This window comes from Theropithecus gelada, chromosome X (assembly GCF_003255815.1).
Source record: "Theropithecus gelada isolate Dixy chromosome X, Tgel_1.0, whole genome shotgun sequence".
Taxonomy (NCBI): domain Eukaryota; kingdom Metazoa; phylum Chordata; class Mammalia; order Primates; family Cercopithecidae; genus Theropithecus; species Theropithecus gelada.
In genome coordinates, this window is record NC_037689.1 from 99,658,465 (window position 1) to 99,684,405 (window position 25,941).

At 39.9% G+C, this 25,941-nt stretch overlaps 2 protein-coding genes and 1 non-coding gene across 15 annotated transcripts; 1 reads left to right on the top strand and 2 right to left on the bottom strand.

Moving 5' to 3' along the window:
- Positions 1-2,528, bottom strand: LOC112616558 (protein ARMCX6). Of its 7 annotated transcripts, none has more exons than XR_003117665.1 (4): positions 2,395-2,511; positions 2,014-2,095; positions 1,189-1,283; positions 1-277 (listed from the first exon to the last, which is right to left on the bottom strand). XR_003117665.1 is itself a non-coding variant. In XM_025373538.1 (4 exons), exon 4 carries the CDS (start codon positions 1,135-1,137, stop codon positions 235-237), a length of 903 nt encoding a protein of 300 aa, XP_025229323.1. In that variant the 5' UTR covers positions 1,138-1,283; positions 1,794-1,881; positions 2,014-2,095; positions 2,395-2,511; the 3' UTR covers positions 1-234. The 7 variants fall into 7 exon arrangements, 6 of the variants coding, with proteins under 6 accessions (XP_025229323.1, XP_025229322.1, XP_025229325.1 ...); XM_025373538.1 differs by adding an exon at positions 1,794-1,881 and having other exon boundaries at positions 1-1,283; XM_025373536.1 differs by adding an exon at positions 1,803-1,881 and having other exon boundaries at positions 7-1,283; positions 2,395-2,494.
- Positions 2,529-7,327: 4,799 nt separating this feature from the next.
- ARMCX3 (armadillo repeat containing X-linked 3) lies at positions 7,328-12,362 on the top strand. Of its 7 annotated transcripts, none has more exons than XM_025372065.1 (5): positions 7,328-7,808; positions 8,318-8,425; positions 8,690-8,750; positions 9,010-9,080; positions 9,364-12,362. In XM_025372065.1, the coding sequence occupies exon 5, from the start codon at positions 9,510-9,512 to the stop codon at positions 10,647-10,649; it is 1,140 nt and encodes a 379-aa protein (XP_025227850.1). In that variant the 5' UTR covers positions 7,328-7,808; positions 8,318-8,425; positions 8,690-8,750; positions 9,010-9,080; positions 9,364-9,509; the 3' UTR covers positions 10,650-12,362. The 7 variants fall into 7 exon arrangements, with proteins under 7 accessions (XP_025227850.1, XP_025227849.1, XP_025227851.1 ...); XM_025372064.1 differs by having other exon boundaries at positions 8,346-8,425; XM_025372066.1 differs by having other exon boundaries at positions 7,667-7,962.
- Positions 12,363-20,893: 8,531 nt separating this feature from the next.
- Positions 20,894-21,000, bottom strand: LOC112616643. The gene has a single exon (XR_003117686.1). It is a non-coding gene; the product is annotated as a U6 spliceosomal RNA (small nuclear RNA).
- Positions 21,001-25,941: the final 4,941 nt, after the last annotated feature.

Below are 25,941 nucleotides of genomic sequence, written 5' to 3' on the forward strand. Positions count from 1 at the left end.
TACAGTGCCAACATTGCCTGCAGACTGCACAACCAACAAGTTACTCAAAGCTCTGTGGGAGCCCCTGCCTGGCCAATAAGAGTGTGGTCCTGGATTGAGCCCTGGAACTTTCACCCAATGAGGTGGTGATTGGCTAAGGCTGGATCTTCAGTAGCACCCTCTGCAGATTCTTTGACATCTGCAAACCAAGCGCGTTGTGGGTGGATTCCGTCCCATTGTGTTCCAGAGGGCCGTTTATGGGGCAGGGGTTTCCAGGAGAATCTCTCTGTTTCCTTTTCTGATAAAGAGGGACATGAATGAGAAGAGCATCTGGGCACCGACTAACTCCCCCGCCAAGACTGGCTTTTCAGACAAACCCATCAGTGGTTTCAAAACCTGAACCTTAGCACATCCACTTCCCTCTGATATCAAAGGAAACTTCAAGTCTGAAACGGACTTGGCAAGCATGTTATTAATAACTGTCATGCTTATTAACAAATTTAATCCGGCCTGCTGCAGAAATGAGTTGCAGCAATGTGACACAGTCTCCTGACACACTTCATTGATGTACATCTTAATCTGGCCCTCACTTTCAATGCTGGTATTTAAGTTATCCGTGGCACACAAAGCCTCTCTAACAGTGGGGTCTGGTGTGGGGCCCGTGTTTCTAACCATTGAGAGACTGGCCAAATGGCTATTGATATCCTGGCTAAATGGAAAGCCCGCATCCTTGGGCTCAGCAAACAACAGTTTTCCCTGAATGAAAAGACACTTGGAGAGGGCCAGAACACAACTGCCATTTTTACAATTTTGAGCACTCCAAGTATTTTTATGTTCATAGGGGAATGGCCGCTGTTTTATTGGGTGTGCTCGGTTGGCCTTGCCTCCCCCTGAGGGCCTGTCTTCATTGCCACCTGGGGCCCCAGGTTCAGTCCAATCCCCATCCTCACTCCAGGGCCGAGCCATAGTTTCAATATCAAACCAAATATCAGGCTCCTCCTCATCCAGCTCCTGGTCATCGTCCCACTCCTCTTCCTCCTCCTCCTCCAGCTTCTCACTGTCATCTCTTCCTATGGTCAGTTTGTAAACGCAGTAGCAGGCACCAGCCCCAATCATCAGTCCTGCCGCCATCCAACCCACTTCCCGAGCCCGGCCCATGCTCAAGTCCGTGCCAGCCTTGGGGCAGGACAGGAGAGGGCCTTGCTCCACCTGATTGAAGAGGTCTCTCAGGTCCAGGGTGAGTAAGGATGGAGGGTAGCAGTCTTTAGCTTCTTCTAGGCTCTTGTAGCTCTCTTGTGATGAATCTATGGGTGAAACAGAATATTAGGGCTCGGGACTATGTTTGGCTTTGTGCCTCACAGACAGGTGGATTTTGAGTTGGTGAGAAAGGCAGATTAACAGGATATAATTTCTTTGTTCTTTTCTGTCTTCCTCTATGGACCTCAGGAGCCCCCATTTCTCTTTCTGGGTCCACAGGGAAGGGCAGGAGACGGGTCTGTGCTATGATAGCTAGGAGGGTGACAGTGTGAGTACCTCTCAGGTAGTCTCCTTCACCAGACCTCCACTTCCAAAGATTAAGGGCAGTTTCTCTCACTAACCTCTACCAAAGTCAGGTAAATTCCTTGGTTTTCCCTTGTCTTCTGTTGTCAGTGGTCCCTCCACAGTGATAGAGGATAGAGTCTAGCAGAAGGGTAAATGCAAAGACAGGTAGGCGGAAATGGAGAAATGAAAGTGTAGTGGATGGACTGAGGACACATGTCCCAATTTCTGCTTTTGTGAATTTTAGGCACTTGAGTTTAAAAGATTTCTCATACTCTACTGACTTTCCCGACGCAGGCCTCCCCCGCCCCACTTGTCGTCCGCCATTTCCCCAGCAAAGGCCGCCACACCCCTTTCCCTGCACTGAAATGGGAGGGGGTGTGGAGAAAGAAGGGGCCAGGAGAGGGCGACTCGGACCCGGCCCTCTCATATCCCAGCCCCTCTCCTCCGCCACCCCCACCCGTGGTCCTGGGCTAATCCCACCTTCACACTGACCTGCAAGGTTCCAACCAAGGCAGTTTTCTCCTTCTCTTGCTGAGACTTGTGCCGAAACCTACAGGCCAACAGACCTACAAACCTGCAAACAGACAAGGGACCGAGGGGACGGAGTGCTTGGTGGACGGACCAGCACCCGGGACACTGGAACCTTTCTTTTCTCGGAATCTCTGGAAACGCCTTTCACTCCCCTCACCCCCACCCGAAACCCGCCACTTCTCTCTACTAAAATGAGCACAGGGTGGGGTGGGGGTTGGTGGCAGTATTTAGAAAGTAGGCGAGAAAGGACCCAGCTGTGATCGGCCTGAACTCGGATCTGTGGCGTTCTTGGCCCTCTTCCACCCATACCTCCTCTGAAGCAGCGCCCATCCTCGCACCGACCTGCACAGTCCGAGCTAGTTTCCTTCTTTCTTCACACGCCTGCAGAGTAATAGGGGGCTGGTACCCAGACGGAGGCGACTAGCAGGACTTGTGCTCTAGGCGGCTCTTGGTCACGTGACAGCCACGTCACCGGTGCGTTCTGGCCCCCAATTTCCACTCCCACAAGCAGTGCGGCAGGCGCCAGCCTGCCTTGTATCTCCCCCTCAACCCCCACAGTGGGCCCTGTCACTTTTTTCCTCTGTAACAATACCAGAAACCAGAAATGGCCCTGTCTTTCTGGTGTTTCAATTTGTGTTTCTCTAATTCCAGGAAGGGGCAGCATCTTTTCCTGGGTCTACCCTTCACTTACACTTCTTGGGGAATTGTCTCATCCTTTCCTTGGCTCTGGAACTCCTGCAGCCCCTTTCTTAAATTTCTACCCTTTTCCATGTTCAGTCTCTGTCTGCATCAACATTGGGGGAAGGGGCAGAAACGGAAGTCCAGGCAGTGGTGAGATTTTAATTAGTATTTTAATAACATTTAAGTTATATTTTGTCCTTTCTTTTTTATTGACTTGAACTACACTATTTTGTAATCGGAAAAAAAAATAAAGCTTTTCCCACTTGGAGAAGAAATAATTCAAACCTTTTTTTTTTTTTTTTTTTTTTTTTTTACAAAAATTTATATAACATAAGCAAGATTTCCCAGTTAAGAGGGAGGCCTCATTGATTTGGTGAAGTTAGTTTGTGTTAAGTTGAAAATATTTTCTTCTGACTGCACAGGAAATAGCAGCTTTCAAACAACATATTAAAATGAAAAACATACCCTTACAAACAAAACCAGTTGTGCTTTCAACATGATTTATAAATTGATGGACAAATGAATCTATACTGAGAAGGTCAGTGTTCTAATTTTGACCATTTTAAGTATGTGAACTATTGTCCCTTTCCTTCTCCTGGCTGAACTCATAGTATTAGGTGTAATATGACTGACATCTTCATAGAAGATTGCTGGGTGACTTTCACTCTGGCTTCAAAAGACAGATTTTTTTGCAAACCCCAACTTCAGAGGAATCTTACATCTTCAGATGAACTTTACAGATAAGTGACTCCACAGATTAGCCTGCCTTTAATTCACAGGGTTTTATTTAAAATCTATTCTGAAGTTTGTGGTGCAACCCATAAATCATCCAGAAATTAGATAATTTCTTGTTATCCTATTGATGAAAATGAGACTTGAGGTAATTTTCTTTCCATCATGACACTGTTGGTGATCTCACTGCTGTCTGCCATTCATGTATTGTATGCTACCCTAGCAGTGGTGAGTGTTTGGCATTTTCCAGTGGAGATGGTGGTGAGGGTCTGTGGGTGACTGGGAATCACTGCAACACCCCTCATGTCTGTGTCATTTTTTTCCCTCACAAGTGGAAGGGCAATGCACAGGATCTCAAGCAGTTGCCAGAAAAAAGAGGGCTTTACGCTTCCTGCCTTCTGTTACAATTTCACCGAGCCACCAGTACAAGCCCCTCAGAATAATCCCAAAACTCAGGGACCAAGTATGCAGAAGTTAGTTCTCAAGCATCCACCTGTCCCTGCTGAGGAGTCATACTCTAAATATAGACACTCCAGGCAACCTCTTAGAACATTGAAATATGACACCTCAGAGGGAGGGGCTCCCCAGTGAGGGGCCCCTGTGTGGAGGAGGCCCTTTCAGGAGGCAAGCCAGGGAGTCCTAGTGCCTTGCTGGTGAATATTCAGAAGTCAATATGTCACAACTTTCTGGTCTTCCCCTTTTATAGTCCAAACTCACCAATATCACATCTTAATCTCTCTAAATCTTTACCTTATTTGTTTTTTTTTTTATGACCCTTTATTTACTTCCCCTAGACAAGTGAATTATACTTATGAAGGCTTACTAACAGAATTCTCAGATTCAACAGTCCATCATTCAGTGTTTGGCTGCTAGGTAGTTGTATAAGTGGCTTTTGTTTGTTTTGAATATATACATTAAAAAAACTAAGGAGTATGTAAAGCTTAATAAAGACAGATGACCTGGTGTCACAGACATGGCTTTACAATAAGAACTTACTTTCACAACACTTAGTCAGGCTTCAAGGACAAAAACTTTACTCCTACCCTCTCCTCACTAGTATAACCTATCTCCACCCTTTTGGTATATTCTCCAGTTAGTCCAATGTATAACTTCTCACTACCATTCTCCCAGTATGCCAGACCTTTCCTGGTTTGAATCCACTCCCTGTCTAAAACTTCCTAAAATCCCATGGTTATAAAAACCCTTTCGATTCTCTTACCTCTTTGTTCTTCTGATCCATGATTCTACCAATTCCTACCTGGAGACTAGCATTAAAAACAAACAAACAAAGAAAGAAAAAACTACTTTGCTCTCCATTATACATCTACCAACAAATATTTACTTAAGGACATGTTATAAGGCTCACATACCGTTCAAAAGTGAGAAAGGAAAATGCTTAAAGAAGTCCTCAGACAGGACTGTTAAAAGTTCCTCAGCCCGCAAAAAACTACTGTGAAACCACTGCCAAAACAAAACTTTTGGCTTAAATCAGTTCACGTGTGATATGTAACTTATAAAGTACCCAGAAACAAAAAAACGATCAGCAAATGGTGACACTAATGGAATTGTGGAGGGTGAAAAAAATAAATTATAGAAGGATGTTATCTTGAAAAGATACTACTTTTTGTATTGTGTAATTTTGGTATTGTGTCTTACTTAAGGTTGTGTGGTTGCAAGCGACATAGAACAAGCCTGGTTAGCTTAAGGAGGAAATGTTGAAGACCAGGCTCATTTCCGAGGGGTTTAGGTAGGAGAAATTGATAGATGTCTTTTCAGGATGTCACAAGTCCACCGGTTTTCAGGTTTTTATTTCTCTGATGAAGATTGAAATTTTAGTAAGACAGCTTTTGGTTGGTCTGTTTTGGGCACAATACCCACCCTTTTGCTGAGGAAAACAATAGGGTATGTAAAATGTAAAATGCACTTCCTTTCTTTTCCCAGGGAGAAATTTAAACTGTTTCAGATGTTGTTGTTGATTTGCAGGAGCCCTTTAACCACTTTGGAAATTAACCCTTTGTTTATCTATAACGGAAGTGCTGGGGGCATAATATGCCACAGAGTATCTTAGTTGTAATTTCCACCATTAACTAAACATTAGAAAGGTATGGTTATGAAATGGTGATGCACAAGGTTGTCCTTTGAGCCAAGGCCACTTGGCTTCTCCCACAGGATTCCCACAAGGTTGCGTCTGTAGTTCAGGGTCTCTTCCTCAGTATTGCATGACCAAATCCTGATTTTGTTTGTATGCTGAGAAGAGTTGCCTCTGGATGCCTCAAGGAAAGTCTCCCATTCATAGAGACTTATATATAAATCGATCTGAATGCTCAAACCTAGGGATCTCTGCATTCTCTCCCCATAAGTAGACCACAAGGGAGGCTGTTTCAACAGGAGTGACAACTGAATAATTTGCCCTGAGAAATACAACTGTCAGGGGGTACTGGAGGTTTCAGTCAGTCTTATCTGCCCATTCTTTCCCTGTAGACAAGCTACTACTTCGGAAAACACAACCTTCGAAGGTTGTTTGGTGAGCCTGCAATCAAAGCGAGGGTATTTGTTCATCTTAAGAAGGGAGTTTCAGCTGAGGAAGCATGAAGTACTATTACACACCATGGGCATGACTCTGCCAGAGAAAGTGAAATGTTCCATTCTCCTTAGCCAACACTTTTTCTCCTCCAGAAAGTGCTTGGGTGGGAAATACCAACACTTTCTTCTGACTGTCCTTTTCATATGTTCCTATGCTTGAATGAGCCCCTTTGCTACACATGATCTTTCTCTAAACACAGGATCATACAGTTGATTTGGTTTCTGTTTACTAAATAAATTTCAATCGCATTCTAGTACTGCCTCCCAGAAGTTACATAGATATGAATTTTCCTGGGGGTTTGCCTGTTCTCAACCTCCTCAGTCTCTTGATTTACTCCCATATTGTCTGGGTATTTTAAAAGTTATACTCAAATAATAACCTTTTATTCAAACTATTAAGGAATATCTCACTGAAGACCCTATGTTCTGAAAAGCTATATTACTTTTTGTATTGTTACCTGTTTTTGTATTGTGCTTTAGTTAAGATTGTTTAGTTGCAAGCCACTGAAATCAAATCTGGTTAACTTAAATAATGAGGGGATGTAATTATTTTATTCCTTTTCCTACTTTAAAAAAGTTAAATCATTGATGATGGGTGAATTATTCAGCTTATCAAACCAGTGAGTGAAATAGTTTCATACTAATTGCTAGTTTCCGGTTTCAGCCAATTTTGTCTTGGTCTGTGTTCCTCTAATACTTATTTCGTTTATAGATGATACTATCTATTTTGACCAAGTATATTTTGTAATGTTCTTTTTATGCACACTCATTTTTTCAGTGTGCATGCTTTATCTCACAGATACCTACTGTGCACTTATGTTTTCTCCTCAGGTTTTTTTTTTTTTTTTTCCTGCGTTCTGGCTTTTGTGGCTTCAATGCCTCCACCTTGCTAATGGGTGCAGGTGAAAGTCTGTAGCTCTCCTATTTAGAAGACTGGTCTAGTCAGAGGATTTACATATTGCCAGACACACTGATTAGCTCATTCAGGGCTGTGCTGTGTGCTAGGCCCCAGAAGACATTAAGATTGCTTTGAGTGAAGTGTGTAACACTCTCCACCAAGTGAGAAAATGTGGGACTTTTGGAGGCCATCACCCAACATCATTCTCCAGCTTCCACTCATTTTTTTCTAAAATGGAAATAGCTTTATAGTATTTTTTTTTTCTCGTAAAAAGAATGCAGGCTGGGGGCGGGGGAGGACGGAACAAAAATAACAAAGTATTAAGAAAGTAAAAGCCACACTCTCATTCTAGATTTTCTTTTCCGATCGCTTGTTCCTTTCAGATCTGGGACTAGATTTCAGAGGAAATGGTAGACTTTAATAGCTCGGGGGAGGGAAGGTGGAGGGAGAGGCTGCTGTCCCAGGAGCCTAGGGAAGGAAGAGGCAATTTTTCATAAAAAGTACAAGTGGCCCGTAGCCCCAGGGGAAGATGTCGTCCCTTTCTGGTAATCGGTGGAAGGGAAACACAACTACAAGGTGATGAGATTATCGAAGAAGAAAGAGTAACAAGGCCTGGTGTGGGGGAGGGAAAGGAGGGGGGCGGGCCCTCTTCTGCCGCACTGCTGGTGGGAGGGGAAATTGGGGACCCGAGTTGGTGGATGACGTAGCTCTCACGTGACCAAGAGCTGACGTGTGCAGAAGTCCTTCTTGTCCTGGTCGTTGTTCCCGTCTGAGTACCAGCTCCCCATTGCCCTGAGGGCGGGCGGGCCTGCGGCGGAGGGAAAAAGGAAGAGGAGAAGAAAATTGTCCCGGATCCCTGCAGGTCAGTGCCTGGGAGATTCCATAAAGTCAGGGTGCTAGAGGGTGTAGGGCCGAGACCGTCGCGGGTACTGAGGCGCCTCCGTCGTCTCTCCCACTCGCCGCCCGCTTTCCAAGACATATGTCCCGCCTGCACCCCATTTCGATGCTGCGAAACGGTGAGCTGGGGAGTGTTTGGGGAAAAGCTCAGAGATCGGGAGATGGGAATCTGCTGGGAGCCTAGGCCCGCAATCCGGAAAGGGAGCTGTGGCCTGGGTGTTGGCCCCTAGTCCACCAGGACAGTGCCGGAGGGGAATGGCTGGATATGGGGGCGGGGGTGGTGAGATGCAACGTGATATGTCAGCAGAACCCCAAGAGAGGTAATAGGGGTGGGAAACCTCTGACAACCAGGCCTCCGAATTAGAAAAGAGTTTTGTGTTCTGGGGACTAGTCCGTCCACCAAGCACGCAGTGGCGGCAGTTTCCCGTCTTTCTGCCTGTGGCTGTGTCTTCCTGACCATGGCTCTGTGTCTAGTGGGTCCAAGCCTCTCCCGGGTGGCCAGTCTTTCTGTAGGTTGCGGCACAACGCCAGGCAAAAGAAGAGGAAGGAAATTAATCCTAATCGGTGAAGGTCGATTTGAGGGTAAGACCATCTGGGGACTCTAGGAGGGACGGGGTTGGCGGCGGGGGTGGGGAGAAGGCAGAGAAGGTAATAATCTAGGTACAGGTTTGAGTCCGAATGTGTTTCTTGCACTCCCCGGACTGTGGCGAAATGGCGTGCTTTGTGTGTGTGTGGTGGGGGGGAAGTGGGGGAAATGACAGCAGGGAAACCTATCGGATAGTTTGTTCATAATCCTCCTCTCTCAACAGCACTTACTCCCCATGTTTTCGATCTGTCATCCTGCAGGTCTGCTGTAGCAGGTGGCTCCGCTTGAAGCGAGGGAGGAAGTTTCCTCCGATCAGTAGAGGTCGGTGTGGGCGTGGGGGCTGCCTGGAATGGGGGAGGGGTTAGAAATCGCTCGCACTTTGGACAGGCTCTTCCAATCCTGCTTTATTTTCCTTACCTCCCTACCATTTCAGGCTAGGGACGGGGCAGACCTGTGCATGTTTGGGATGGCATAAAGAGGTTAAAAACAAACCTGATAGCCGGAATGGTGAATCAGGAAAGCAACAAATCAACAGTCAATCCATCAAGTGCTCCGTTCTCACTGGCTCTGGTCTCTGCAGATTGGAAAGGTTGTTGGGCGTGGCACACCACCAGGAAACAGAAGAAGGGGCGAACTGCTTGTCTTGAGGAGGTTAGTGGAAGGGTTCTAGTCAGGTCCCTGGGGACATCTGAGGTTGTGGTGACTGAGACCCCAGCAGAATCTGTGGATTCCACTGGCATTATCTAGGCTTTGGGCGGGGTGACCTGGGGTGGGGAGGGAAAGGCTGAAATGAGAGGCATAGAGATTTTGTCAACAATCTACATTTCCTACCTAGCATTCAATTATTATTATCTTGTCCCTCTGCACAACTCCCTGCATGGGACAACACAAGCAGAAGAGAAACTCAAACCCGATTTTCTTCTTCCACTCCTAGGTCAACCTCCAGAATCAGCTATTGTGGCCTTGAAGTGGCTGAAGACGATCACCCTCCACAGGCTTGAGCCCAGTCCCACAGCCTTCCTCCCCCAGCCTGAGTGACTACTCTATTCCTTGGTCCCTGCTATTGTCAGGGACGATTGCATGGGCTACGCCAGGAAAGTAGGCTGGGTGACTGCAGGCCTGGTGATTGGGGCTGGCGCCTGCTATTGCATTTATAAACTGACTAGGGGAAGAAAACAGAACAAGGAAAAAATGGCTGAGGGTGGATCTGGGGATGTGGATGATGCTGGGGACTGTTCTGGGGCCAGGTATAATGACTGGTCTGATGATGATGATGACAGCAATGAGAGCAAGAGTATAGTATGGTACCCACCTTGGGCCCGGATTGGGACTGAAGCTGGAACCAGAGCCAGGGCCAGGGCAAGGGCCAGGGCTACCCGGGCACGTCGGGCTGTCCAGAAACGGGCTTCCCCCAATTCAGATGATACCATTTTGTCCCCTCAAGAGCTGCAAAAGGTTCTTTGCTTGGTTGAGATGTCTGAAAAGCCTTATATTCTTGAAGCAGCTTTAATTGCTCTGGGTAACAATGCTGCTTATGCATTTAACAGAGATATTATTCGTGATCTTGGTGGTCTCCCAATTGTCGCAAAGATTCTCAATACGCGGGATCCCATAGTTAAGGAAAAGGCTTTAATTGTCCTGAATAACTTGAGTGTGAATGCTGAAAATCAGCGCAGGCTTAAGGTATACATGAATCAAGTGTGTGATGACACAATCACTTCTCGATTGAACTCATCTGTGCAGCTTGCTGGACTGAGATTGCTTACAAATATGACTGTTACTAATGAGTATCAGCACATGCTTGCTAATTCCATTTCTGACTTTTTTCGTTTATTTTCAGCGGGAAATGAAGAAACCAAACTTCAGGTTCTGAAACTCCTTTTGAATTTGGCTGAAAATCCAGCCATGACTAGGGAACTGCTCAGGGCCCAAGTACCATCTTCACTGGGCTCCCTCTTTAATAAGAAGGAGAACAAAGAAGTTATTCTTAAACTTCTGGTCATATTTGAGAATATAAATGATAATTTCAAATGGGAAGAAAATGAACCTACTCAGAATCAATTCGGTGAAGGTTCACTTTTTTTCTTTTTAAAAGAATTTCAAGTGTGTGCTGATAAGGTTCTGGGAATAGAAAGCCACCATGATTTTTTGGTGAAAGTAAAAGTTGGAAAATTCATGGCCAAACTGGCTGAACATATGTTCCCAAAGAGCCAGGAATAACACCTTGATTTTGTAATTTGGAAGCAACACACATTGTAAACTATTCATTTTCTCCACCTTGTTTATATGGTAAAGGAATCCTTTCAGCTACCAGTTTTGAATAATGAATATCATATCGTATCATCAATGCTGATATTTAACCGAGTTGGTCTTTAGGTTTAAGATGGATGAATGAATATCACTACTTGTTCTGAAAACATGTTTGTTGCTTTTTATCTCGCTGCCTAGATTGAAATATTTTGCTTTTCTTCTGCATAAGTGACAGTGAACCAATTCATCATAAGTAAGCTCCCTTCTGTCATTTTCATTGATTTAATTTGTGTATCATCAATAAAGTTGTATATTAATGCTGGAAAGAAAAAAAAGAAGAAAGAAAGAAACCATCCCTGTCCTTCAGTTTATAATCAAGTTGGAGAGATAAGAAACGTACAAACCAAAAGATAACAGAATATCTGAAGCATGTACTCATTGTCAGATGTTCCCTCTGAGAGCACAAAGGAGGCAAAAGCTTCTGTGGGATGTGCTAGTCGGCTAAAGCTTCATGGAGGAGGTGGCAATTGAAAATGAGTCCTGCATGGGGTAGGGTGGTTAGGGAATTCCATGAGACAAGACGAGGGGGTCATGGTGTGAGAAAGGCATGGAAGTAGGAACCCTCTTCCTATGACAGGAGATCATTCTGCTTAGAGTGGATAGTGTGGAGAGTGGGAGTAGATAATTTTGGAAAGCTGGGTGAAGCCAGTTGTGGAGAGTTGTTTGAATATTATCCCACTGAACACCCAGACCCACTAAATCTTTTTTTACTAGAAAATAATTGGGGTCCATATGAAAGTCTCTATCTGTTACTGTATAGTGTCAGTGAGGGTGTGGCAAAATGGAGCCTTTCACACCCTAGTGGTGGCCATTTGGTAATACAGATCATAAGCCTTAAACTATGTAAACCCTTTGTCCTAAGGAAGTAATTGAATAATTGCCCAAAGATTGTATGTACAAGGCTGTTCATCCCAGCACTGTCTAAGCTAGTAAAAATTGGAAACAATTTAAGTATCTAGCACATTGGATTGGTTATAAAGTAAGGAATGTTTACACAGTAGGATAAGTATGCTGATGGAAATCTATATTGCCAGGAAAAGCTATTCATTATGCATTGTGAAGTGAGAAAGAAAAAATGGGTAGATGGAAGTATTTGAAGTATAATTCCATTTTTTTAAGACTAATAAAACATATGTTTAAAAGGACACTAAAAACTGGAGTTATAGATATCCAGATAGAAACAGTAGTTATCTTTGGGTAGAAGGATAATGAATGATCTTTACTTTTTTACTTTTTATTCATCTATGTGTTTTTATTTATCTAAAATGGGTATTGATTTTTAGGAAGTTTTTGAGAAAGAAAAGTGATGGGAATGAAGCAAGTGATTGATTGGAACACATATTGAATGGAAGAAATATTTAGATTAAAAATGAGGTAGGTTGAAGTTTCTTCTCTGAAATGATAGATAAGGCTTATTATGAGGATTCAATCAGGTAATATATGCAAAGTACTTACAATGTTCTGGCACATAGTAGTTAATTAAGAAAATTGAGCACCCTTAATTACCTAGAATGCAGGGTTGATAGTTTTTTGGTTGACTTTTGTTTTGCTGGGGCATTCTGCCATGTTTTAGTGTCATTTAATAAATAATAGTAACAATAAAGGTTAACATTTATTAAGTGACTACTGTGTAAAGTTCTGTCATTCCTGCAAGGCAACTGTTAAAATAATTTCTCACAGGAGTAGTTTTCTTTCTTTTCTAAAAATCCAAAGTGTTTCCTCAGACATGATCACACCAGCCTCTGCAATATATTTCTAGTTGTTTGGGGGATGTTATCCTGCTTTATATATGAGGCCAGGAAAGGGTAAAATCCTCTATTCACTTACCCGGTTTTATATCCAAGTTTCCCTGTATGTACTGTAATGTTTGTAGTACAGACAAAACCAGGTTGGCTTAAAGTTGCTGGGTATGGTAAGCCTACTAAATCATGCATATGTAGAAACTCATGTAACACCAGTTTTAAAAGTGGGGCGATGGGAAAGTGAACTAACATTTTTTCTTGCTCCTATTGTTAGGTGAGAGAAAAAGATTTGTGGGGAGATGGGGTGGGGAGGATTAATTCCTTTAAAATAAATTCGGTTTGATGTACCTGTGTGACACTCAGATGGGGATATGCTATTGTCATTTGAATGTATTGATCTGGTGCTCAGAGGAGATGAACGGGCTGCAAATAAGGATTTGAGAGCCATTGGAGGATGGATGATAACGTAGCACATGGAAGTAGATGTGGCCCTTCAGAGAGAAGGTGCAGAGTCAAAGAGTGAAGGGCTGCAAAAGAACTGTTTTGGGCAGCTAGGGAGAGAAGCACAGAATTTAAGCAATGTATACCCTTCCAGACACTTTTACTATTCATATACTTATATATTCTTTACATAAAATTGGATCATACTATCGATAAATTTTCAGTGCCTGATTTAAAACTTTTCTCCTCAAAAAAGAATAACATTCATTGGAGATATAATACTTGAAAAAATAGAGTTGATGAGTACAAACTTGTGCCTTGACCCAGATATGTACCTTGAACATCTAACAAAAATTCAGATCAAGCCATGTTGAACTTGAGATGTGGAGTAACTTTTACACCTGAGGTGAAAATGAGGCTAACTCGAGTAGTAAAAAGCCCCAGTGAGGCAGGTACAGGCCTGACTAGCACCCATCTGCTCCTTTCCCCTTTGCTTTGTTCCTTCTCATTCTTCTTTCCACTTCCTTCCTCCTACTTTTCTTTATTTTCTCCTTCTGGGAGGTCATTGGTGGTAGCCTCTCTGGGCTTCTCTGACCCTTCAATTCCCATGACACCATGCCATGTTATCAGTGGGCATTTAATACAGAATAATAACTGTCGTTGCTCTGGTCATAAGTTGACCCTGGGTGTGACTGAATGCCAAGAATTTTTGGAACCTTTGTTGGACAAAAAGACACTGAGAAGGAACTAGTCTTAGCTTGGCATGGCCACACGTGCACTGCATGAATTTTTGATGTCCTGCACCTGGTCTTATTTAGACTGAATAACTCGGAGTTTGGGAAAGGTGGTATGAGATAGATGTGTGACTGCCTGGTCCAGGCAGCCAGGTCACACGTTGATGTCCCAATGTTTTCACATAGGAGGTTGTCACCCTCAATCCTCTTGGAAGGGGCAGAGTTCTAGGATTCTAGCTGATTGTGGCAGCCCATTGGCACATGGAGGAGGCAGTGTCTTCTCTTTAGAGAGGATGGCAGCTCCTGCGAAACCAAGGAAACCAGAAACTCAGAAGATGTCCTGCTATTTAGGTTTTGTTCTCGTCTAACAATTTTAGGAATATAAGTGGATCTATCCCAGTGCAAACATGTTCAAAGGCGATTTTACAAAAGTGGAGTGTTGTTCTGTTGTAAATTGTCAGCCAATATACATAATATTTCAAGGCTCAGGAAATGGATTTTCTTTTTTGAAAAATTCACATTTTACCTGTCTTTTTTCAAAAGAGATTCCGAGTGTAGGCTTAGCAAATTGATGTGGTTCAGGCAAATTTTATGTTTATGGCTCTCTTTCATTAATTTCTTTGCTAAGTTCCCTTGAGAATGGCCTTTTAGATAATGATTCATACTATTTTCAATGGTAGCTTTTTACATTTATTTTGCATCACATCCCAGGCTGAAGATTTTTTCTGGTTTTTCTGTTTAAACCATGGCTCTTTCTTGCTTTTAAGCCAGAGCTCTCTCACCACCAACCTGGGGTCCCTGATCTGCCCTGCCCTGAGGGTGTGGTATTAGCAGGATAAGTAATATTTACTTATCTGAGTGGCATAGCTCAGTGCTTGACCCTCTCCAGTGGGACCCTCTCAGGTATTGTGCTAAGGGCTTGGGCAATGTATGGTTTCTGGGTATAGGTGGGAGAGGAGGGAGAAGGGAGAAGGGAGTGAAGGAAGCCTTATCAGAGAGGTAACTTTATTCTGACAGGGTGCCATCAAAGTAGGAGAACCTGGTGGATCCATCTCCACTGTGAGGATAAAGTTATTGATGAAATCCAGTTCTTGTATTCAAGAGATGTAGTACATTTCTCCCTGGACACAATTATAAATTTTGTCTGCCCAGATGCCCCTTTAACAGAGGCAGAACATCAATGGGTGGTAGTTTAGAATTATTAACATATATGATCAAATTGGCTATCAAACAGAGTTTAAGAGAAGTATACTATTTTTAGCAGTGTGATTACTTTTTTAAATTTTATTTTTTAAAAATGACAAATAATAAAAGTATGTATTTATGGAGTACAGTGTCACGTTATGACACATGAATACATTGTGGAATGATTAAAACAGACTGATTAACATATACATCACCTTACATACTAATTATTTATGGTGGGAACATTTAAAATCTACTTTTTAAGCAATTTTGAAATATACAATATGTTATTATTAAGTATAGTCCCCATGCAGTGAAACAGACTACTAGAAGAACTTATTCCTCTTGTCTAACTGAAACTTTGTACCCTTTAAGAAACATCTCTTCTTTCCTTGTGCCTCTCCTTACCCCCATCCCCTGGTAACTACCATTCAACTCTACTTCTATGAATTCAACTTTTTAAGATTCCACATATAAGTGAGATCATGCATTATTTGTCTTTTTGTGCCTGACTCATTTCACCTAGTACAATGCTTTCTAGATTAACACATGTTATTGTAAATGTTGCAACTGACAAATTTTCCTTCTTTTTTTTTTTAAGAGACATAAGACATAAGAGTCTCATTACGTTGCCCATGCTGATATCAAACTCCTAGGCTCAAGAGATCCTCCCACCCCAGCCTCTGAAGTAGCTAGGACTACAGGCCAGTGCCAGTACACCTGGCTGGCTAGAATTTTCTTCTTTTTAAAGCTGAATTGTTTCCATTGTATTTCCATTTGCATGTGCCACATTTTCTTTATCCATCCAATGATGGACACTTAGGTTGCTTCCACGTCTTGGCTATTGTGAATAATGCTGTAACGAACATGGGAGTGAAGATATCTCTTTACTATACCGATTTCAATTACTTTGAATATATATGCAGAAGTGGGATTGCTGGATCATAAGGTAATTATAATTTTAGTTTTTTGAGGGGCCTCCATACTGTTTTCCAAAATGGCTGTACTAATTTACACTCCCACCAACAATGTTCGAGTGTTTCATATTCTCCACATTCTTATCAAAAAAGATTGTCTTTTATATTTTTGATAATAGCTATCCCTAACAGGTGTGAGGTGATATCTCATTGCGGTTTAATCTGCATTTCCAGATGATTAAAGATGTTGAGCATTTTTTCACATATCTGTTGGCCATTTGTTTGTCTCTTTTGAGAAATGTCTTTTCAGATCCTTTGCCCGTTTTTTAATTGGGTTATTTGTTTTCTTAGTATTGAGTTGTTTGAGTTACTTATATATTTTGGGTATTGCCCCTTAACAGGTATGTAATTTCCAAATATCTTCTCCTTATCTGTGGGTTATCTCTTTGCTCTGTTAATTGTTTCCTTTGTTGTTCAGAAACATTTTAGTTGGATACAATCCCATTTGCTTTTTTCTGCTGTTGTTTCTTGTGCTTTGGGAGTCATGTCCAAGAAATCGTTGACCAGACCAATGTTGTGGAGATTTTATCCTGTTTTCTGAAAGATATATGCTCTTACAGCAGGAGGAAACTGTAGTATTTGCAATGCATTTTCCCATACATGTTGATTAATTTCTTCCTTTTCTAGATTTTTTTTTTTTTTTTTTTGAGACGGAGTCTCGCTCTGTTGCCTAGGCTGGAGTGCAGTGGTGTGGTCTCGGCTCACTGCAAGATCCGCCTCCCAGGTTCACGCCATTCTCCTGCCTCAGCCTCCCGAGTAGCTGGGACTGCAGGTGCCCGCCACCATGCCCAGCTGATTTTCTTGTATTTTTAGTAGAGACGGGGTTTCACTGTGTTAGCCAGGATGGAGTCTCGATCTTCTGACCTCGTGATCCGCCCGCCTTGGCCTCCCAAAATGCTGGGATTACAGGCGTGAGCCACCGTGCCCGGCCTAGATTTTTTTTTAATGGGAAATGATACCTAGTTACTAAATGTTTTTGAAACCTGAGCAAAATTGTTCCTTCTTAATTTTTTTCCGTTTTCAGTCCTCTGTTCACTAAATTGTGATTTTGACTATCTTCATGTTAATTTTTGTGGTCCCCTTACAATAAGCTATAATGAAAATCCAGACTGAATGAAATGAATTCATAAAACAAAACTTTTGATTTTTATTATCTTCCATCACTTAAAATGTGTTCAAATGGACTCTCTTTTTGATATTAGAAATGATGGAATATAAAGAAGACTGAATAAAACAAGCAATATTTAAAGTACTTTATAAATCCTCAATCCATTCAAATGGACTTGGAGAATGATTCTTTAAAATCAGTTATTAATCATCAATCATCACCTCTTCTTAAGTTGGTCCATGTAATCTATAGCCAAATATTCGAAGTGTTAAATAGCACCATGTCATTCATGAAAATTCAATGAATTCTGGCTGCTTTTCTTCTAATATAAAAGTAAACCCTTTTATTATGAATATCATAACTTGTGAATGTTTATGAATATATGCCACATATAAATTACATTTGTTTAGGTGGCTATGGTTATAACTGGGGAAATATTATGGTATTACTAAGACCCTGAAATTGTTTTTCAGGTATTCCAAAAAAAAAATTGTTTTTACGTCTCTCAGCTCATACCTGTTTTTCAACTATTTTTTAAACTACTGATAGAAGTCTCAGATATATATATATATACACACACACAGACACACACACACACACACACATATATATATGTATGTATGTTTCAGCGTAGAAAGAGAAAAAATTAGCATCTGGGAACAAAGACCATATTATAGCCTGTGCATCGGAGGGTAGGATTTTGCATTGAACTAGCCATTTGACCACCACTTGGAGATGGATTTGGGAGTTACCAGCACTCTGAGAGATTATTTTTCACAATGAGCTGTATTTTAACATTCCTTATTGTGTTTTCTTAGACCATAGAAATAACAAATGCTTATTAAAAATTAAAACAGGTAAATATATAAAGTAAAATATGCAAATTGCCCTATTTCCATCCATCTATACAGTTACCTACTATTACCAATCTGATGTTTTCTATGCATATACATAAATAGATATTATACATACTCACATTTTTAACAGAAAATGAACTCTTAGTCCATATAGTGTTCTATTCTGTAACCATTTTTTTCACTTAAAATACATCACACTTATTCTGCCATGCATATCTTACCTCATTTAACTGTGTTCATGGTGTCATTCTCTGTAGATGATCTACATTTTCATGTAGTCATATCCCTCAGCCTTTCCCTTTATGGCTTCTAGGTTTGAGGTTGTGCTTCAGCCTTTTCCACTCCATGATTTAAAAATGATTTTTATATTGTCTTCAAATATACATATTGTCACAATTTGTAAAAGGTAGTCTAACAAGTGGCCTGAGTGAATGTGACAACACTTCATTGAAAGTAATCTTAGGTTTTTCCAACTCTAGTCAATAATAACTTAATTGTACATTCTAAAATAACTCAAAGAGTGTAATTGGATTGCTTGTAACTTAAAGGATAAATGCTTGAGGGGATAGATGCCTCATTCTCCATGATGTGCTTATTTCACATTGCACGCCTGTATCAAAACATTATATTTATCCCATAAATATACACACTATGTACCCCCAAAAAATAAAGATTAAAATTAAATATTCAAAAAAAACCAATCTTAATGTTGTCCTAGGACATATGACAATGAATAATCTAATCAGTGTACTTGAGAGTTTGAAAGTCTGCTGGCTATTCCAGTCTTCCAACAAGACAGTTACTATATATTATCATGTGTGCTTAGAACCAAAGATAAGAAACTGATCTTTTTGAAGCATAAAATGAATTGTCAGATATAGAGGTTTTAGGCACTATAAGTTAAGACATTTGGTGGACACTTACAAGATAAAGTAATATGCTTATCAAGCATGATGAAATACAGATTAAATTTATAAAATAAATGGGTACAAATGGAAAAAATAGTAAATCATATAATAGTGTAATAAAAAAATAAAATAAGTACCAGAGGGACATTGAGACTGATACAATTGGTTGAACTAGCAGTTGATGCAACCATTCTATGCACTAGTTCAATGAGTTTGATAGATGATAGCCATTTACGAGTGATATATATTCTTTTAATAAAAAGAAATAAAAGAATAATGTTGATCCATGGGCTCTGTAGTGTAATACTCTCTAAAAACTTGCTAGAATAGAGAAAAGCTGTTGATTTTAAAAATATTTATCTTACGTCCCACCACCTTTTCTAATTTGCTTATTGACTTTCTAATTTTTAAATAGTCCCTTGTTTTTAGAAAAATACAATCATTATCAGTTGTAAATATAAATTAATTTTATCTTTTCCCAATTTTACTCTAATTATTTCTTATTGCAATAGTTATAATCTCAAAAAACACTTGAATAAGAATGGAAATTGTGAGTAACAGTGACTTGTTTCTGGTTTTAGTGGGAATTACTTTAGAATTTCATGGTTTGAATGAGGATTGCTGTTGATTGTTGGTAAAAAGTGCTTTTAATATTTAAGTAATTCCCTTCTATTTCTATTAGTGTCTGTTAGGATTAGCTACTGATTTTTTCCCTGTTTGCTTTTCAGCATCTATTAATAGAATCATGCACTTTTTCTCCTTTAATTTTTTTTTTTTTTTTTTTTAGACAAAAGTTTTGCTTTTGTCACCCATGCTGGAGTACAATGGTGCGATCTCAGCTCACGGCAACCTCCACCTCCCAGGTTCAAGCAATTCTCCTGCCTCAGCCTCCCGAGTAGCTGGGATTACAGGCATGCGCCACCACGCCAGGCTAATTTTGTATTTTTAGTAGAGACGGGATTTCTCCATGTTGGTCAGGCTGGCCTTGAACTCCCGACCTCAGGTGATCCACTCGCCTTGGCCTCCTCAAATTGTTTATGTAATTAACTATATTGATAGAATTCCTGGGGAAAAAAGACACTATCTGTCTCAAAATACACATAGAAAAAAAATTTTTTAGAAAAGAGAATTCAGTCTGCAGTCCCAGCTATCTGGGAAGCTGAGGTGGGAGGATCACCTGAGCCTGAGAGGTCGAGGCTACAGTGAGCCGTGATTGTGCCATTGAACTGTAGCCTGGGCGACAGAGTGAGACCTGTCTCAAAAACAAAAACAGAACAAAACAAAGCAAAAAACAAAAAAGAATTTGGTATTTGACTGTTTATTTTTGCCTTTGTGGATCTATCCCTATCAGGTAATAGTATAGTTTTTTTTTCTTGCTATACTTCTGAGATCTATTTGTCTACATATTTTAGAGTTTGTTAATATTTTATTCTGTTTTTTATATTATTACTGATAACTGCTTATAGTTATCTTTTTATGTGCTATCTTTAACAGATTTTGGTCTCAGCTTTGCTAGCTTTATAAAATTATTAGTGAACTTTCCATTTTTTCCTGTTTTCTGGCAGAGTTTAAATAACATTGGTATTATCCTTTCCTTAAAGGTTAGTTAGAACCCAACTGCAAATCTATTTCCTTTTGGTTTGTTTACAATGGTAAATCTACAAACACATTTCCAATCTCATCTGTAGTAACTGGTCTAGTCAAATTTTCTATTTCTTGAGTTAATGTTGGTAACTTCTATTCTATTGGGAAATTATATGTTATCTTTAGATTATCAATTTTGATGTCATATGTTTGTGTGTAAAATTATAATAATAACAATTATAATATAATAATAAATTACCCGTGTGATTTATAATAATCACATCTATTTGTGTGGTTCAACCCTTTAATCATAATTTGTATGCTTTTGCTTTCTCTGTGTTTTCTTAGCCATAATCATGATGTTTATGTATTTTATTGGTGATTAAAAAAACAACTTTTTATCACTTTTTAAATTATACTTTAAGTTTTGGGTTACATGTGCAGAGCGTGCAGTTTTGTTACATAGTTATACACGTGCCATGGTGGTTTGCTGCACCCATCAACCTGTCACCGACATTAGGTATTTCTCCTGATGTTATTCCTCCCCTAGCCACCCACTCCCTAACAGAACCCAGTGTGATGTTCCCCTCCCTGTGTCCATGTGTTCTCATTGTTCAAAAATATATGGAATGCTTCACGAATTTGCGTGTCATCCTTGCACAGGGGCCACGCTAATCTTCTCTGTATAGTTCCAATTTTAGTATATGTGCTGCCGAAGCAAGCACTATTTATCACTTTTACAATGGGCTTTTTTTGGTCATTATTTTAAACTTTAATTTTACTAATTTCTTCTACTGTTTTTGGATTATTTCTGTCGTGCTTTCTAATTTCTTCAAGAAGAATGTGTATTTCTTTTATTTATGGTTTTATTGAATAATAATGGTAATTATGACTATGGATTTTTCTCTGGGTATATCTTTAGCCACGCCACAATAGGGTTTCATATGATGTGTTCTCTTTTTCTTTGCTTTCCATATAACTTGCAACTTTATTTTTAATTTTCTTTTTGACGTAGGGGTTATTTTGGAAAATATTGCTCTATTATCAGGCAATTACTATGGTCATTTTAATTATTTATTTCTAATTTTATTTGTTAAGATAAGAGGATATGCCTATATATTCTCTTTTTTAGAATTTATTAATGTATTTTTATGTTTTTGAGGACATGATTGATTTCTTAAAAGTTTTATACATGTAAGAAAAAAGATGCACGTTCTCTCCTTATATCATGCAAACTTCTCTCTATTGAGTTAATATTGTTGTTTGATTATTTATTCTCTATGTCTTTGATTATCTTTTCATCTAATGGGTTGGTCAAATTCCGATAGAGGTGTATTAAAGTTCTCCCTGTAATTCTAACAGTTTTTGCTTTATCTGTTTAGTTGCAATGCTGTTTGGTACATACAAGATTATTATAATTTCTTTAGAGGTGCCATTTTTATTCACACAAATAATGATTTAAACTGTGTTTTTTTTAGAGCTTCCTTTGGCTTATATTAATATTTTCAACCATGTTTTCTTTTTGCTTGCTTATGCCTGATACCTCCTCACCCACGGATTTGTTTCAACGTTTCTTTGTTGCTGTGTTGTAGGTGTGTTTCTTATAAAGAACATATAGTTGGATTTTTAATTCACTATCATGGTCTGTGCCCTTTTACCTTTAGTGCAACAGTTAATACCCTTGATTTTATTCTCTTCATTTTGTTTTACGTTCCTATTATTTTTACTATTAATTTTATTTTGTTGAGTCCTATTTCCTTTTCCTTTTTTTTTTTTTTGGTTTATTCAAACTTCTATTCTTACACATTCATTATATTGTGAATTCAGAAAATTTACTATGCTTTTCTGCACACTTCATTCCATGAGTGCTAGCCCTCAAAATCAAACAATGATTCTCTACTGTTGAATCCAAATGAGATAATTACACCACCCGCTGAGGTGCCTTATTTTCCCACTGCTCCCTGACTTCAAAAATAGGAAACCTTTAGAAACATTTATACAAAGTCCAAGTAGCATTCAGTACATAGTGGTTAAATTAGTCATCTCAGAATGACAGTGGCTGAGTTAAAAGCTATTTATTTAAAAGCTGTATTTTCTTGGGTGAGTTTTAAACCACTGTCTATCTCAATTTCTTTATGTGAAAATGAAGCTAAGAATTGGATTATCTCATAAGGTTGTTGAGCTGATATGTAAAGATATGTAAAGTGCTCAGAGCAGCACCTGACAAGTACTAAGTGCTCAATAAATGCTACCTGTGATAATTTAGACATGGATTGTATTCTCTCTGAATCTTTGCATGCTTGAATATCTTACTTCACCTTGACTTGTAATGATTATCTAGGTTGGGCACACAATTTTGGGGTTACTACTGTTTCCTTTTAGTAGTGTGTGGATATTTCCTTGTTTTCTTACTTCCAGGATGGCAAGTAAAAATAATTTACCTGTCAGATATTTTTCTTTTTTATGTAACTTCTTTTTTATAATATTCTCTATCATTGGAATTTATTAATTTTATAATGATACTTCTAGGCATTTGAACTTTTAAAAAATAATGGTGTCTGGCACTTGGGGTATCTCTTTATTGTTCAGCCTCAAGATTTTCTTTAGATTAGAGAATTTTTTCTTCATAATTTCTTTACCTATCACTTCTTCATCTATTTCTCTTTCTCATCCTAGAAAGTCATTAATGTATTGGGCCTTTTGGATGGGTCATCCAAGATTTATCTTTTCCTTCATCATTTTCATTTATTGTTTAAATTTTCACCTGATCACCTTGGCTGCTTATTCAATTTTCAACAGTGACATTATCTCTTTCATTTAGTCTGAGTTTTTAAATTTGAAAATCATGTTTCTCAATTCCAGAAATTATTTTTCCTGTTTTAATTTTATTTCTTCCAGTGTTGTTATTGCTTTCTGCTAAATATGATAGCTGACTCTTTTCTATAGTTCTATTTCAGTCAGAAATAATATAAATTTTGAAATGCACAGGCAATGGATATGAATTGTCCCCTACGGAAATACTACAAGGGACTGGAGAAATTTGGAGAATGGAAAACTCCAAGGAAGGTCTTTTGGGGGATAGGCAAAACTGGGATTGATTGAAATCAATTTTGTGATTCTGTATTTCTTCACTGCATCAACATTTTGCTTCATATACTGTTTCTTAGACATACCTAGAGAGGCCTACCTAAGTGATGGATTAAAGATTTTAAGCAAATATCTTTAGACTGTAATCCATAATATACTTACTCTCTCAATTTGTCTTCCCCATCCCTTACAAGTCCCTTTCATTTTTCTTTTCTTTCTTTTTATTTTTTTGAGATGAAATTTCTCTCTTGTTGCCCAGGCTGGAGTGCAATGGCCTGATCTCAGTTCACTGCAGCCCCTGCCTCCTAGGTTCAACCGATTCTCCTGCCTCCGCTTTCCAAGTAGCTGGGATTACAAGGGCCCACCACTATGCCCAGCTAATTTTTGTATTTTTAGTAGACATGGGGTTTCACCATGTTGGCGAGGCTGGTCTCAAACTCCTGACCTCAGGTGATCCATCCACCTCGGCCTCCCAAAGTGCTGGGTTTACAGGTGTGAGCCACCACGCCCGGCAGTCTCTGATACTTCACAGTAGCACATTGCTCCAGCTACCATTATTGTATGTTGATTACCTTAGTTGTAGCTTTAAAATAACTATGCTCAGAATTTAGTATCAGGAGAAAGCAGGACAGTTAAGCTGGGTAGAGACTGTGGCTTGACTAACAGCTGATACGATATCTCAGTGGGATCGTTTCTCAATGGGATCGTTTTGTATATGTTCCCAAGAGAATCCTCCGAATAGTCAGAAGGAAGAAAATGTTCAATGATTTACGAAGGAATGGGATGACAGATACAGAAAACTGTTAAACATTGTCACGTACCCTCTGAATGGAATCCTGGAAAGAGTGCTATATCCTCCTTTATTTGAAAACAGTTTCTTACTTTTTCTTTTTTTGGTTTTTTTTGAGACGGAGTCTCGCTCTGTCGCCCAGGCTGGAGTGCAGTGGCCGGATCTCAGCTCACTGCAAGCTCCGCCTCCCGGGTTTACGCCATTCTCCTGCCTCAGCCACCCAAGTAGCTGGGACTACAGGCGCCCGCCACCGCGCCCGGCTAGTTTTTTGTATTTTTTAGTAGAGACGGGGTTTCACCGGGTTAGCCAGGATGGTCTCGCTCTCCTGACCTCGTGATCCTCCCGTCTCGGCCTCCCAAAGTGCTGGGATTACCGGCTTGAGCCACCGCGCCCGGCCAGTTTCTTACTTTTTCTTAAAAAAAGATTTACCATTTCACTAGAGATTGTAAATATTTACACATGTGCATATATGACAGAATAGTATGTTTTATATATAAACTTATGTTCTTTTGTTTCCCAGAATATTCCTTACTTTTCCATTTTTCCATTCCTTGCTTCAGGAAAGGTTTATGGAAGGGCTTTTTGATTTCCCAAAGCCTAAACACATGAAAATATAGTGTTAGGTACAGTTGGTGCTCTTCCCTAAGATGTATCAAGCTATGGCTTTACTTCTATTTGTGCTGCTCAAGGATTCATGTCTTGCATCAGTTGTTGAAAAATTCATGCCACTATCTCTTCAAATATTGTCCCTTCCTCATTCTCTCAAGACTCTCTTTATGGACTTCGTTTTAGGTATATTTTGAAACTTTCCCTTTTTGTGCCATGTCTTCTAGCTTCTCATTCATATTTTGTATTGTTTTATCTTTGTGTGCTGCATTCTGGGTGATTTATTGAGATCTATATTTTCTCCTTGCCTTTGTCTCTGCTAGGGCTATAAAAGTTTCACCAGTTCCAGATTAATTTTTGTATTAGTGTATGTCCTTTGAGTTCTCTCACGTGTACAGATTATGACTTCAGCCTATGAATGGAGCTGGCCTGGATTCTGATTGCTCCCAAGGGGCTCCGTATCCACCCATGACTTCACATAAAAGATGAGCTTTCTTCTCATGTATCTTTGCTGTGGGATAAAGTTTTCTAGTTACTATTTCATGTGCTGGTTGTGTTTCTGTGGCGTCTAGATTTAGATTGGAGCTCAGTACCAGCTTCCCATCTTCCACTGCGTAGAGGCATTGTTTTCTGTCCCTATGTGGGATTAAATCCTGGTCTCTAGATCTTAAAGCCAATAGCCGTCTGTCTTCATCTCCAGCTCATTGTTGCTAGCTCCTTCTTTGTTTCTTAGAGATTTCCATTTCATGACCATGAACTTGACTATATTACTGTCTTTGGAGAAGGTGAGTATTCTATCATATCTGTGAGTTTCAAGTGGGAAGGGGGAAGCTTTCCAAGTCAGTTCAGTCTGCTGTTGACTGGAAATTCGTTGAACAGTTTTGTTGGATTAAATTGTGTAGGTGACATGTCATACCTATTAAGAGATACCTGAAGCGTGGCTGCTTTACATTGCTTCCAGACATATAGTATAGAGTCTAACGAAGTTTTCTGTATCTCAGCATAGCAAAGGCAGGGAAGCAGCACAGAAAGTCTTGATCATTCAAGGTTGACACAAGCAAACTAGAGAGCTACAATATCTGAAAAGGTCATGAGGAAGGAATGAGAATGGCGAGTTATGTAGAGCAATAATACTAGAATCATGTGGACCTCTTCCAACAACTCTAAGGTGCTTTGTAAGCAT

Excerpts from the sequence above, each read along its gene's own strand:
- LOC112616558 (XM_025373536.1), bottom strand. The coding sequence starts at position 1,845 with ATGGCGGACGACAAGTGGGGCGGGGGAGGCCTGCGTCGGGAAA. Across the intron at positions 1,284-1,802 it reads GGGAGGCCTGCGTCGGGAAA|ATTCATCACAAGAGAGCTAC; the intron begins GTCAGTAGAGTA and ends TTTCACCCATAG.
- ARMCX3 (XM_025372065.1), top strand. The coding sequence starts at position 9,510 with ATGGGCTACGCCAGGAAAGTAGGCTGGGTGACTGCAGGCCTGGTGATT.